This window comes from Abrus precatorius, unplaced genomic scaffold (assembly GCF_003935025.1).
Source record: "Abrus precatorius isolate BTA unplaced genomic scaffold, Abrus_2018 Scaffold5, whole genome shotgun sequence".
Taxonomy (NCBI): Eukaryota; Viridiplantae; Streptophyta; class Magnoliopsida; order Fabales; family Fabaceae; genus Abrus; species Abrus precatorius.
The window spans coordinates 7,545,412-7,560,913 of NW_020874395.1; the positions used below are offsets into that span (position 1 = coordinate 7,545,412).

Here is a 15,502-nt window from a genome sequence, read left to right on the forward strand (position 1 = left end):
CCTTCGTCTCTCTCTATGGTAAAGTCTTCTCAGTTATTTGAAATAATAAAATAATATTATAAGAAAACATGACTTTATAACGTCGTGAACCAAAATCTCATTCTTGTACCAAAATTCTCTTCCTTTCATTCTTAAGTGTAAAATTCAAAATTTTGTAATTACAAAGGATGTGTTTTAATGTAAATTGGGTAACTTTGAGTCTGAATATCAATGAAGAATAAATATTAAAATAGTGAGTCACGGTGTGATTTCTGTTTTTTCTTTATCTCTGATTTCTTTCTGTTCTTTTAAGTTGTACTAGTTTTTCATTTTTGTATTTCCCTTTTCTCATATTTCCTCCCTTAAAATTTTGCTCTCGTCCTAAATATTTTTGCTCTCCTTCTGAAAACTTCTTTCTTCCCCAACAATTTTTCTTTCTCTTTTATCTACCTTTTGTATGCTCCTCCCCCATCTAGAAACAAACAAAATTTTTGAAGTACTTCCTTTCTTATGAATAAAGTGAGTATTATTATTATTTTATTTATTTTTCTTGCAATATTTTATTTTCATTTTGAAAAGTCAAATATGATTTTATTGCATTTATTAAGACCAATTTTGTTATTCTTAAAACAAAATTGTTTCTTTTATGCTTTTGTAATATAACAATAAAAAAAAACTAGAACTTTAATTTTTTTTTAAATTGGTATTCACAGTGGATAATATTAATTATTGATTGAGCTTTGAAGCAATGTATTTTATATTGAACTAAATTAAATTTAAAATTTAAACATGAATAGCGAAACAATCATTAAAACATCCAAATATAATTAAAGGTTTTGATAGAGGGTCAACTAATATTGTAGTTTAATGTTTTAATCCCCTTGTTTTACAATGATGATGACGAATATTTGAACCTATGACCTTATTTTCATACCAGAGAATAACCAAAAATCTACCGATAAGTAAATGATTCAGGCGTATGATTTTTCAAATAGCATTAATGTAACAGTTCAAGATTAAAGGTTTGAATATCATTAATGTTCTTCTATCCAATATTCGAGGTTTGAGGGTATCTGGTCTAGGGTGGAGGTTGCAAGTGGCTACAAGAGTGGCAGCTAAATGCTCCTTATAGTAGTAGGATGCTTGAGCATCAAACAATTGAGAAGATCGTTGGTCCCGATCATTGTGTGATTAAGAGAGATTTTATCCTTTATAACTAATATTCAGAGATATGGCTGAGATTAACAACTAGAAAGATTAACCCATCGTCCCTTTTCCCTATGAAAGAAAGCCAAAGTTCTAAAAGACGGAAAAAAGGAAAAATGTGAATCAAGTCATTCAATTGTTATAAACATAGGTTACATAGCAAGATGAATCCATATATCTGAATCATGATACACCTGTAAAAATAGCCATTTCCGTTTACTTTATCGGCTTTGTCTCCGGTTTAGCTTTGTATAAAGATAACAAGGAATCAAGGAGCAAAAACATGTCTAATATAGATAATTTTTCACCTTATGACTTACGTTTCTTCAAAATAAAAAAAGGCATGCAATATGGCTACATCCATGATATCTGCATCAACTACTATTTTCCTACATTACTTATATCTATTAAAATATCAATAGCACTATGTTATTTGAATAACTAAGAAAAAGCTAAACTGATTTACTTGGAATAGGAAAACACCAAAACTTACTACATACTCAAGGAATGCAAGAAAAATAATTAAAAAGTGGGGGAAAGGGGGGGATACTGGAAACCACACTTTAACCATGCACCGTCACTGGTTTAGCAGCTTTTAGGAAAGTCTTCAGATGCTGGAGTTGATCCATTCACTTCTACTAGCTTCTCCCTTTCTCCAGCTGCATCTGTAGTAGCTGTTTCATTAATCAATGTTCCATTTGTTGTTAAATCATTGGAATGGCTAACCTGTAATAGAAGAAGGGTTTACAAATTGCAAGGTTTAATCAGCAGGAAAGAACAATTAAATGGCATGATCATGAATGTACCTTAGTATCCTACATTTAGAAGGTTCATAGTAATAAAAAAACAAAACTTTTTTTGACAGTAGCATGTTAATGCTAAAACTTGTTCTTAGTATTAGACATAAAAGTGAGTATTACTTGTTTTGAGAACTGGTGTTCCTTGGATTTTCTTTCCTGAATCATCTTTTCACGAGCCTCATAAAACCCAAAATCATCCAGGATGCAGGTTTTGCTTGAATGCTCCTTGAAAATTTTGAGTATTTGAATACCCTTCTCAAACTTAACCTGCAGAAGGATATAGATATGCATTGTTAGTTGAAAGGAGGAGGGGCTCACGTGAATGAAACAAGCCACAGAGTGAATACCTCCTGAGTGTCCCTACTGTTTGTAACAGGTTTGTTTTCATTGTTTTCTAGAGTTATGTGCCTCAACACACTGTTTGGAATGTCTTTTATGATATGCCACTTCACAGAAAAGCAACCAGTCCACCTGTCCTGCTGCCAATACTCTACTGTTCTACCAAAATCTACTGGGCTCACCATCTCGGCTAAACCAACAAATTGCCCACTAGTATTGACCTGTGCCAAGAAACAAAGGTAGGAAAAACTGAGGCTTTGTATAAAACCAAGAAAGCATGGGAATTACCAACTATATGCTATAAGTTAGCAACTCACCGAAAATAGCAAAAATACAGGACAGTCACCAGGCTTCTCTTTGGCTTCCTGATATGCTGCATCCAGCTTTTTGTTGCCATTAAGGGTGCTTGCCCAAACACAATATTTTATGCTTTTATGAATGTCATCCTCACTATAAGATTTGATGATGAAAATTTTTGCATCAGAATAATTCTCAGAAAAACCTTGCCCATTGTACTGTTCTGTAATGGGAACCAGAGGTACTTTATTTTCACTCTCGGTTGGAAGATTCTGTTCCTTGAGTAAGACACTTTTATCATCAGAACTATTGCCAGCTCTTGGTCCCTTATTCAGCTCATCAAAGCCTTCCATATTTTTTTTGACATGATCAACAACACGGCTGTCACTTGTGGCTTTAAGCTTGTTATTAACAGAACCTATTCTACATCCATATGGAGCAGGTTCAAAATGAGAACTAGCTCTGTATGCGTTTCCAAATTGGCTGTGCATTGTGTTGCTTGGGTACATCCCATTAATAAATCCAGATGAATGTAAGGAACTATGCAAGTTCTGCACCAAGGAGCAGCTTAAGGTGAATTTTGAATTGATCTACCAATCAAATCAACAATAGCATGCACAAAACCAAAACTCAGATCTACTGTATGACAGGTTGTATACAAGGAATCACAACCATAAGGTGGGATAAATAAGTAGAAATGATCGGAACATGTATCACAACAGTAGTTATACTCATAATCCAATGTGAAATAAATACGATAGATGCTGGTTCTGATATTACAGAAAGAATGATAGAAAAGATCAAAATTTGTTGATGAGATTCTCTTTTACCCCAGATCAGTAATAAATCCAGGTTTGAAAGAGAGGGAATCAATACAAGTTGCTCCACCTTGGATTTCAAAAGCCTGAGATCTTCTCCAACTAAACAGCCCTAATCTTCTCTCCCTATCTCTGCCAAATTCTGTTAGAATTATAGCTACAATCACTTAACTCTAATTCCCTCAGTTAACAGAAACCAGTCCATTGGGGCTTACCCAACATAATATAAATGGAAAGTTGGTTGAGAAAAATAAAATAAATTTTCTTGGACAAATTTAGATAATAAACTACACCATACAATGAAATGCAAGCTAAAATTGGAGAGGGAAAAGCCAGATGACAGACCAAATATACCATGGATTGTGGAAATAGCTGAGGAATAGTTGCATTCCTTTGAGAGGAAAAGTCATTTTCAGGCACAGCTGGTGAAGATAATCCAATTTTTGCTCCATGATTGGACTGCTTATCAGAAAATAATAAGGGATTTGAAGGTAATGTTGGTTGAGTCCCATGAGGACCTACTCTTGGATCTTGATATCCTGACAAAGGAGCATATACAGGAAAACCAACCCTTTGATATGTATCGTTTGAATTCAACAAGTGCTGGGAACTTAATAAAAATTTCTTTGACCCATTGTGGTTTGTAGAATCTTCATTAACCACACCATTGGTGCTTCCTTTATTAATAACAGTTAATGAAGGGATATGATCAGCACTGACTGCAGTTGATATTTTCCCTTGTTGAGCATTGATTTTGTTAGCAGCAAATAACCCATCAGTAGAAGCTGGGGATTGGTAATAAGAACTAGGGTACAGGTACTGTTGCAGCCCGTAGGGTTTATCATCATGCTGTGCAGATGGTCCATATGGTGTATAACCATATCCTTGGTGGTACATATAAGAGCAGCTGTCTCCCAAAACACCCTGTTATTCAATTCATTACATAACCCTGATAAGATTGTTTTATCTTCAACAATGTAGTTATCTATAGTTGATTGTTTAAAAATAGTAAGAAACAAATCATTATCATATCCTAGCAACAATAGAAGGAAGAAAAAGATAAGAAAATACACATCTAAGAAAATTGGCAAAAGAAGGAAATGATGCAATGACTTCCCTAGAGGATAGTGCTTTTTACACAGACACCCTTTTTGTTTGGAAAATTTCAACCACACCGCTTATGTCATGTACTGTTGTGCCCTTTTAAGAAATTATATATACCTCCCCCTTTTCTTTATGTATATAGTCTATAAAATCCCTTAAAAATAACAAAGCAAAGAACATGTGTAATTTCCCGAATAAGGATGGTGTTAATGTAAAAAGAGCCAACCTCAGGAGAAACGATTTTACACTCAACAAAGTGATCAACTACAAGTAGATCCACTAACAATTCTAGGATTTATCAACAAGAAATATAAAACATAAATAATGCACTGCTATTTAAAATTTGAAACAGAACAGATACTTATGTAATAGTACGCAAACTTGAAATGTTACACTGATGTAACAATTTAGATCCTCACAAAGTAATCAATCATGCATGGTTTTAAGATGCAGGAAACATGCATCCTCCATCATTTGATTTTGAACTTAACATACAGCAGAAATTCGCCACCACCCAATAGAACTTAGAAAGCATTTTTCTCAACACCAATTTACAAATAATACCCAATTATAATGTAAAAATACACACATAACATCACAAAGTCTAGTTACCAGAATGAGAAGTACTTACTTGTGTCATCCCTCCATTAAGGTTCATAGTGGAATAAATATTCCAATCACCTTGCATATCATAACCTGTAGAGACTCCCATCACCATGTCAATTTTTTGCAAGGACTAACAAGTTATTCAATCAATCTCCACATTAACCTCGGAAGTCATAACAGCTTACCTCACCTCCATAATAGTATGCAGTAGAAGGGTATCCATTTGGAATGAAGCACACATTAGGATTAAATGGCTTGTTCACCCAATTTGCTGGACCATGTCCATTCTGTATAAACAAAGACTAAAATAATTAGTTATGACACAACAAATCAAACACATTGATGCTATAGTAAAAATACTTGCCTTCTTTACAGGCTCAGGAACTCGAACAGTCTTGGACTCGGAATCCAAGGAAAAATTCTGCAACAAATCTGCAGCTTCTATATTATAAAGGTAAAGGAAATTCATACTGAATGAACAATTTCTCAAACATAAAAAATAGACTTGCAATAAAAAAGGGAAGGGGTGGAACTTGAGCAGCTGAACATTAGTTACACTACAGAGAACCTATGAATAGACACCAAGTAGAATATTTACGTTTTCCTAAAGAACAGAAAAGGGTTTGTTGCGCTATTAACCACCAGCTTCTAATAATAAAAAGGTAAAGGAGAGTCATTGATATATAAACAACAAACATTTCATAAGCATAAAAGATACTTATAGTACCGAAATTGAAAGGAAAAAATAGAAATATTTAATAAAAATTTGAGCGGCTTAAAAGAGAGACTCTTATAATAGGATTGGTTTACACTAGTACAAGCAAAACAATCTTACACTATTCAATCGATTATGCAAAATACATTTTATATCAATCTAACTATTAAAATTTAAATCATAACTATTCATTACCTTGAATATAATGCCAAAGTTTTTCAAAAATTGAACTACAAATAGAAAAATAATCAAACAAATTTTATTTTCATACGTTTCAAAATCATGACATAATCTTGTGAAACATATAAACAAAGTGCTGAATAATTTTAAATTAATATAAGATTTTACAGTGATGTAATATATACCATAAAGAAATTTGTTAGATTTTGAAATAAATTTACCCATTAAAAATGTGATGTAGGTGTGGTTATGAACGATCCCCTACACTCCCCCCACACACACTAGAGAGAGAGAGAGAGAGAGAGAGAGAGAGGTAAACTTGTTTTAAGTGTGTAATTAGAAATAAATTGAACGAAGATCCAAAGCAAAAGGATAACTAATAGCGTTCAGTTAAAATAAAGGTAGATTCATTGCAATTGAAGTGAGTCCAAACACGCACTAAGCAGCGGCTTCAATAGCTTCAATTGTTGGAGTACTTCAAAGTGCGTCCATAACCATAACAACCACACCCCACACCCCACATAGCACATATTAACAAGAAACAGAAGGCATGTTAAAGGAATTTAGTTAAATTATTGAATCGACACGAAAAGAAGAAAACACACAGAGAGAGAGAGAGAGAGAGAGAGAGAGAGAGAGAAGTTGAAAAAGAACGAAAAAGGATACTAGAAATGGTTTCTGAGGATGGTGCCATGATCCAATAGAAGGTGACGATAATGAGAGAGAGAGAGAGAGAGATATGAATGTGTGTATATATAATATTGAGAGAAGCTTGGAGAAGGGGTTGGCGCTGCCGCCACCGTATCCTTTGGGGTTTTAGTTTTAGAATTTTACAATATCAGTAAAACACGTCTTATATTATTGGTTTTTTTTTCAAAATAATACAAAATAAAAAACTAATTATTAAACTAATATCAAATTTAAATTATTTATTGTTTGAATTTTTTTATCACGTCAAATTAAATATTACATTTACAAAAATATATGAATTTTCTATTATTTTTAATAAGCATAGTTTCATATCATCAAGCAAGTGGACTGCTTAAATGGTTGTAGCAATTAGCTAATACATTAAATAAGAGAAATTTTTGCATTATCCGAGTTTCCAAACAATTAATAGTTAATTTATATATTAAAGTTAATAAAATGATGTGTTAAGTGGTGATTGCTCGAAATCCATAAAAATTTCTGGTCAAATACACAGATGAAAACTAAACCCTCAAGGTTCAACCATTGACGTCTCCAAGCTTTGCTGTTCCATTTTCTTTCGATGTTCCGAGTCTGGGCCTTCGGGGCGATACTGAAAATTTACAAGTGAGATCTGACGTGACAAAAAAAATCTCAAACAAAAAAGTAATTTAAATTTAATATTAATTTAATAATTAATTATTTTTATTATTTTGACAAAAAAGCTTATATTATTAATTTATTATTCCTACGTTTTGGTGCAAGCTAAAATTTAATATGATTTTAAGAAATACATGTATGTAATAAAAATTACTTGGACAAAGAAAAAGGCGATGAATCAACTTAATCTCCTCATGAATATTTAATTTCATCGATCTACGCGTTAAATAAAATAATATATTAAATATTATTATATTTTTTTATATAAAATATCTTTATTATTAATATAGTTATAAGAAAAAAATTAATAGACCTATGAGTTTAGTAAAAACAAATCCTACATTTTAGATAAATCATATATTAATAAATATATAACTGCTTATGATTAATATTTATTTATATTTTATAAATATATATATCATACATTAAAATAATAATTTGATATTAATGTTTTTTATTGAAAAAAAATTATAAGAAAGAAAAGTGTCCTAAAATATATTTTTCTTGAAAGTTTGTTTTATATGAATAGATAAATGTTTTTCATAAAGAGCCTGTCATTTAGTTTTTTCATCTAAAGCGGTGAGATTTTGGCAAGTTCACCATTAGGTAGTTGTTTTTAAATTTTTTTAAATAATAAAAAATAAAATATTAAGAAAATATATATTAAAAGCTTTTATTATTAATATAATATTTTTTAATTTATTTAAATAAATAGATAATTTCTTTTGTTCTTTTTACTCATATTTCAACAACATATTTTTTTTTATCTATTTTTCTCACAATTTTTTAAATTATTTTTTTATATATATTTTATTTCATTTGAACAAAACATAATGATAAAAAATGAGTTTGAACTTTTGATGTAACTTATTTATTGATAGGTTAGTCAGTAAAACAAAAATGCTATTTTAAACGAGGTATCTCGTATAGACACTGTATGTAATGTTAGCAGTTGAATTTGGATCTAGTGCAATTAATGTGAAAATTAGACATTTAGTTTTACATCTGCTTAAGCGATCTTAAGCTCACTTAAGCGAATCTGGCTTTTCCTTGGCCCTAAATTTTTCTCTCCCCAACTCCTTCCTCTCAGCCTCCCACTCCTCCCTTTTAACCTCCCCTCCCACTTTTCCCTCTCAGTTTCCCTCAGGCTCTCCACTCCAAGTCCTCCTCCTTCACCTCTCTCTCAGCTTCTTCCTTCCGCTCCCCCAACCCTCATCCTCTATCTTCAAAAAATCTAACCCCCACCCCCACCCTCTTTCCACCTTAGGTTGCTCCACGATTATATGCAATGGCTTTCTTGGACATCCTAAGGGTGCAGGCAAAGACGAGGAGCAAGAACCCCCCACTTGCTTCTCAAATCGAAACTGAACCCGATTCAGTGCCAAAGCAAGCCATCACTCTCTAGATTCAATGTAAAATTATTTTAGAGATAGAGGGTGAGGGTCAGGGGAGTGGAAGGGAGAAGTTAAGAGAGAGGTGAAGGAGGAGGGCTTGGAGTGGAGAACCTAAGGGGAAACTAGAAGGGAAGAGTGGGAGGTTGAAAAGGGAGAGTGGGAGGAGCTGGGGAGAGAACAAGAGAAAGAAGAGTTTGAGACAAAGGAAAAGTCAAATTCGCTTAAGCAAGTTTAAAATCACTTAAGTAAGCATAAAACTGGATATTCAGGTCCCACATTAACTGCACTAGATCTGAATCCTTAGCAATTGAACTAGATGAAAATAACAAAAATGTTATTTCAACATTCAAATAAAGTGTAGATATAGACATCATATGTTTACCTTACTTAAGTAGCCAGTTGCACACATCTTATGTCTATCTCACAAATCTAACTATACATATGAACACAAGATAGCAAAGCTTGAAAAAAACTTCTTTTCTCTCCCACCTAATCCTTCTTCTTCGCGTTACTCTCTCTGTTACAGATGCACCATCCTGTTCTTCCTTTCATTTTCTTCCACCTTTTATTCTAAGAATCACCACAAATCCACTTCTCCCAACACCAAGGTGGAAATTCATTGTCTTCGTTCTGGCACTTCCTTCTATCCTTTCTTCCAGCCTTTGTTTTTGAGAGACTCCTATCAAAGCTCGTCTACCACAAATTCATTTCTCCCAACACCATTTAAGAATCCATCCTTACATCTATATTTTGACATCTAGTGTATAATTTGCACAGCAGAATAATGTAACATACTTTTAAGTTTATATTTATAGTTTTATTTTGATTAATAAACACTTTTCATATGCTTTATTTTTAGAGTTTTTATCATTTTCTAGTTATTTGAATAAATTGGACTTATTACAAATAAATGCTTTAATTTTATATTTTCAGTTATTCTGACCTCTGACTATTTTTTTGGCCATAACTTTTTTTACATATATCATTTTTGGCTGATTCTAGTTGCATTAAATTTTACATATCTAGGGTTCAAAATGTATAAATGGATCATTGGATTTGGAGTTGATTTCAATTTTTTATGATCTTTTAAAGTTTAGACAGATTTATTGAATGTTGTTGCGAGATTGCATTTGGACCATTTGTTATTAGATAATTGTATTTGGGCTTGTAGTTATAATTAAGGCCCAAACTTTGACTATTTAGTTTACCCTAATCAGAGCTTATAAATTAACTAATAAGGTTTTGATTTAAGGGAGATGATTAAACACTTTGAGATTTTGAGACTTGGCCAAAATAAGAATCTTTATTTTTACTTTCTCTTGAACTCTATCGTTATTTTCTCATTCTTGCGTGGGTTAAGTACTTTGATGGAAGGCTAAACCTCTCATTCAATCTGCGAAATCCAAACACTATAATTCTGACTTGAGTTATGCGCTAAATTGGTCTGATTTTGTTCTCTTTTTCTCTCTAATATCAGAATTATGTATTGTGATTGTGATTAACTTTTCTATTGATAAAATTTAAATTAGGACTCGATTGATGCTTTGATTTGATAATTAATGCGGATTAGATTAAGTGATTATTTAATTTAATTCATAACTCTGTTCAATTAGGTTATTCGATTGAATTAATAATTGAATTGAATGATTGTTCCAACGCGGATTTAAATCTTTAAATACTGTGATAGCCGAAATTACACGCATTTGGTATTCTGTAGATTGATGTTTCTTAATTTATTTTTACTCAATTTTATTCTGTTCATAATCCAATTTGTTAATTTGTAATTTTTGAAACCCCAAATACCTTGTTTGTATTTTTTTAAAAGAAAACCTAAAATTAAATTTGACTAAGAATGTGTCACCGTGAATCGACCTAGGTTTGATTCTACACTACAAAATTTTAAAAAAAACTTAATTACTTTGATAGCGACTCAGCATCGTGTATCATAGAGACAACTAGTTATTTCATCTATCATATGCTAGGTTTACAACCATTACACACTATGTTTTCCTTTTTCTTTTATGGATTTGGGAATTTTTGGCTGAAATAATTTCTATTTTGTATTTTGACGAAAGTCTTTCCTTTCATCCCAAATCTGCACAGTTTCACTATTACTTTCACTGGTCTCAAGTTTGTAGAATCCTTTTTCTTATTAACTTTCAAGTTTTTGGATTAAGTTTATTAAACATGTTTTGGCTTTGTTGGGTTCAACAAGGAGATATTGACTTATTTGTAACTTGATTGTTATTTTGGTTTAATTTGCAAAATTTGATGTTAGTTTGGTAGTTGTACTTTTAGACTTGGTTAAAGTATACTTTTGCGGTAGAATATACAAATGTTTATGTTTATTTGGTTGATTATGGTGTTTTGAAGATCCAACACTATTTTGATAGGTTATGTGGGATTTGTACATGCTTTTGTCGAAGTAATTTTTGTTCCTATTAACTTAAAAGTTAATGGTTCTTTTGACGGATATTGGTAACATATATATGAATGTAGTATTTTTTGCACTTGATAGAGTTATATGTGTATATAGTTTTCTTGTTATTGGAAAAATTTTGAATGAATTCAAAGGATGTACTAAATGTTCAATTTTGTAGCATACTAAGAACTAGTTTTGGTTATGTTTATGTATACTGTTGTTTTGACTAATTAAATAATCTATGCACATGGATTGTATGTGTGTGAGTGTGATTGGAATGAGATATGTTGTATTTAATTGCAATATCTTAAAATTTTGAAAATAGGTAAAGATTTAAATTTTCAATTTCACTTATTTGGATCTTGTTTATTGTTTTACTCCTACAAATACATGCTGTATAATTGAATATTTTTTAGTGGTCAACTCATATATAAGTATTTGCAAAGTTGATTATTTGGGCAATGATCTTATAGAATGTGAGACCATAGATAACGCCAATTAGTTTCTAAAAGGATGATTCATCAATTTTAGTTTGCATTATGATGTTGCTATGGTTGCTTTTGATATCAAACTTTTTGTACTTCATTGATCATTCTCATAGTGATTTTAATTACCCATATTTTAAGTTGTAAATATTTCAGTACTTGTTTGACTACCTCTTGTCTATGGTACCATTTTTAGCATGAGTTAACTCTTGATTTAGTTTAAATTGTATTATTTTTGTAGTGGTTCCTAAACAAGATGGGTGAACACCATATTTTGAAAATGAACATTCATCCATTCTTATCATAGTAAAGAAGCTTTTCAATTTAAAATTGAATTTCTTGACAAAGAGAGATGCATGGTCTAGTACCTTTGAAAAATACTTTCACATTTACGATACCCCTTGAGATTGTCCAAGTTTGCATCTACTTCCTTGATTATAACATCTGACGACCATTGTTTTGTAAATTAATGATTTTTGAACTACTACAGTCTATATGCTTAATTGTGTTAAAAGTTAGTTTATCTTAAAAAAGTGAACTTAAAATTGGTGTTGAAATATTAAAATATAGGTCTGCATTTTCTCCCCCCACCCCATTATGATCTGTCTATCTATACTGGTGACCCAATAGACTATTGAAGTTTCCATCCATGGCAATAACTCTGATATAGATACATGTTTATTGCTAGGCAAGCCATGCTCGAACTAGTCTTAGAAATTTCTTGTCTTGTCTAATAATTGCAATAAGAAAACTTAAGTTTCCACTTTTTTCTTTTTGCTTTCAAATTGGGAAACTATGTAGGAATTTATATGCCAATGGGTAGTTAGTGTGCTAATATTTTGTTCGTCGATGATGTGAATACATTGCAAATTATTTCTTGCATAGCACGCAAGGAAAATGATGTATTGCTTATTTTGTATGTGGTATATTATTACATGGTACATAATTTTTAATCTATTATAAGTAGGGGAAATTTAGAAGATATTAACAAATTTAAACTAACTATATATTGTAACCATATGTTGAAATGTTGGCTATGTTTTTAATTCATAGTTAGACGTGTAGTTAAAGATTCGACAAGTTTAGGATCAGACAAGGATTTTGATCCTAATGTAATCAATGACGGTGAGATGGCTAGTCTATATAAATACAATCATTTGATTTGCAAAACCTTCAGTATATTAACATATTTAATGAAAATATGTTTGATATAGATGAGCATGACTGTAGTGATAAAAGTAATGGCGATCTAGAAATTTTGCATAGTTTTAAGATCCCTAAACAGTCAAAGAAGTACTAAGAAGAAATTTGAGAAGGTTCATATTGAAGAAAACGAAAATATATTTAGAAAGGTTTGCATTGAAGATAGCAACAAGAAATCTAAAAATGTTTGCACTGAACAAAAGAAGAAGAAATTTGACAAGGTATGTATTCATTAAACTTGTTTCCCTTTATAATTCATATTGAGGTCTTATGTTTGATGGTTTAACTGGAATGCATGAATATAGGTTGTATTCCTTAGTTAATGCTCACCAAATCGTTTATAAATGATTTGTAAGATTTTGACGCAAGAACAACAAGACACAGTCATACATATGGGAGTACTTCTCCATGTGAAATGTACAAGATTTAATAGGAGGGTGTGCTTAAAATTGGTAAAGTGTTCATAATATGCTAAGGGAGAGGAGATTTGGGTTAACTATCGTGATGTAGGCAAAGTGTTTGGCCTACCACAAGATGGTATCTCAATTGTCCATATTGCATAAGTTAATTATCATAAGACCTATTAGTATATTTGTCAACTTTGAAAGAATATGTCTGTCTCATGTCATGATTTCACTTTATTTCATGAGTTTTATAATATTCTTAACTATTAGTTGTCAATTAATTTTTTTTACTTAGGAATTGAAAATTCTAATATTTCGGATGAAAGTAGGATTAGACATTCCAGAATGTGCCATAACGGATCAAAGGGCAATGTTGAGTGAATTTGATGGAATAACAGATGCCTAACTAAGTCCGATTATTAGTGAAGGCAAAGTTGATGACCAATTTAGAAGAGCCTTTATCTTGTATGTGTTATTGTATTTTTTGTGCCCAACTTTAAAGATCCCCTGTGCCATATACAAAACATAAAATTGTATAATTGGAGCTTATTTGTTTTTAAGTGGTATGTAAGGCACTTGAAATAATATAAGGCTAGATAATACAAGAGTAAGATAGCAGGCATAAGAGGTTGCATCTTTTTCCTGAAGGTATGATAACTTATTTGCTATAGTTTAGTAAATGTTAATTGTGTAATTGTTTTATAAATACTTGACTCTCGTTAGCTAAGTTTTCCTTTCTAGTGTGCTATACAATTTAATTTTAGTATTGTTGCAGGTTTTCTATTTTCATAAGCGTCCACTTAGCATTACTTCGTAAAACAAAGAATATCTACTGGTTAAATATTGGAATGATGACATGGTAGAGTGGATTCGAAAAAGAAGAATAACGTGTTGGTAAATTCCATTCATCTAATCTGAAGATACCAATTTGTGTTTATATTACTCTAATAATAACAAAATTTGAAAATGATTGATATGAAAACTTAAACTATTTATAATTCTTGATAATTTATGATCTTTAATAGGTCTTGTTGTATCATAGAAACGATAAAGGTGATCTTGTTGACCCAATATGGTTAAAAGAGAATCTTGAAACTGAGGTATAGTAAATGTTGTTTGAATTTATGAGATTCTCTATTTATTTTTTTGTTGTTTACATTATTGTGTTGTGGTGCTTTCTCTTTGTCCAAAAAATTCATGTTTGATTAAATATGTAAATGTAATTGTTTCAAAACTTAGTTGTGGAGAGTATTAAGATGTATAAGGCACAAGAAGAAGCTGCTCTAACTGCTAATCGTCTTATGTTATCTTCATGCACAAGGATGCATGCTTCCAAAGAGAAGAAAATGAGAAATACTGATAAGGAGATTTCAAGCTTTAAAATGGAAATTCCAAGTTCGAAAGCTCCAATTGTAGAAAAGATGAAGATGAAAATATAGATGAAGGTAATGGAGGACTTACTTGTGGTCCTATTGTCTTTATTGATGAAGGACATGGTTGAACAAAGGCACTCAATCCCTTATATGAGTATTGTATTAGGAAGTCAAGACCACTAGAATCAAAACAAGAGTATTGATTTATATGTCTGTATTTTATAATTTTTTGTAATATAATTTACTTATGTACAACCAATAAAACATAATATTTTTATAATTGACTAATTATTTGTCCTTTATGGTTTAGAGTGCTAGTTTCAATATGCATATACTATTTGAATTATGTTGACATAATGATTATGGGACGTAGGTGAGAACTTTGTAACAATGTACAGTGCAACATACATATTAGGCATACTTGTGTTAATTTGTCCTTGAATGAACCTTATTGTAACACATTGTCTTGACATGCTTAAGTTGTTAGTTTGGCTAATGCGTCTTAAATGATACAAAGATTATTGTAAGCTCAAAGTCTCATTATTGTTTATCTTCTACTTCATGGTGATTACAACTTCTTTTATATTATTTTACATCAATATTTAAGCAAATTTGGTGTAATGTTATTCATTTATCTAATTGCATGATTCTGTAAAAGTTGATCTATAATTTCATGAAGGGTATCATTTGCTATGGCACGAGTTACTGATATATGATGCCGAATTGTTATCAAAACAACTAAGTTTCTCCAAGAACTTTGCAATATAGAGCTTGGTCTAGGTCAATTCACACAGAGAAATATTCAGTTAAATTCAATTTTAGGTTCTTTA

At 31.3% G+C, this 15,502-nt stretch overlaps 1 protein-coding gene across 4 annotated transcripts; it reads right to left on the minus strand.

Moving 5' to 3' along the window:
• Positions 1–433: 433 nt before the first annotated feature.
• On the minus strand, positions 434–6,862 carry LOC113867311 (YTH domain-containing protein ECT1-like). 4 transcript variants are annotated; one of them, XM_027502555.1, is made up of 9 exons: positions 6,711–6,862; positions 5,514–5,590; positions 5,340–5,436; positions 5,175–5,239; positions 3,785–4,363; positions 2,642–3,172; positions 2,333–2,545; positions 2,106–2,252; positions 434–1,911 (listed from the first exon to the last, which is right to left on the minus strand). In XM_027502555.1, exons 1-9 carry the CDS (start codon positions 6,736–6,738, stop codon positions 1,771–1,773), a joined length of 1,878 nt encoding a protein of 625 aa, XP_027358356.1. In that variant the 5' UTR covers positions 6,739–6,862; the 3' UTR covers positions 434–1,770. The 4 variants fall into 4 exon arrangements, with proteins under 4 accessions (XP_027358356.1, XP_027358359.1, XP_027358357.1 ...); XM_027502558.1 differs by lacking the exon at positions 6,711–6,862 and having other exon boundaries at positions 5,335–5,436; positions 5,514–6,150; XM_027502556.1 differs by lacking the exon at positions 6,711–6,862 and having other exon boundaries at positions 3,794–4,363; positions 5,514–5,675.
• Between the last annotated feature and the right edge of the window lie 8,640 nt (positions 6,863–15,502).

What these genes read in the sequence shown, in the direction of transcription:
- LOC113867311 (XM_027502555.1), bottom strand. Translation starts at nt 6,738, where the DNA reads ATGGCACCATCCTCAGAAACCATTTCTA. An exon ending in CACAATCCATGGTATATTTG is followed by an intron (nt 3,173 to 3,784) that starts GTCTGTCATCTG and finishes TCCTTGGTGCAG; the next exon opens with AACTTGCATAGTTCCTTACA. An exon ending in CTGTATTTTTGCTATTTTCG is followed by an intron (nt 2,546 to 2,641) that starts GTGAGTTGCTAA and finishes TTCTTGGCACAG; the next exon opens with GTCAATACTAGTGGGCAATT.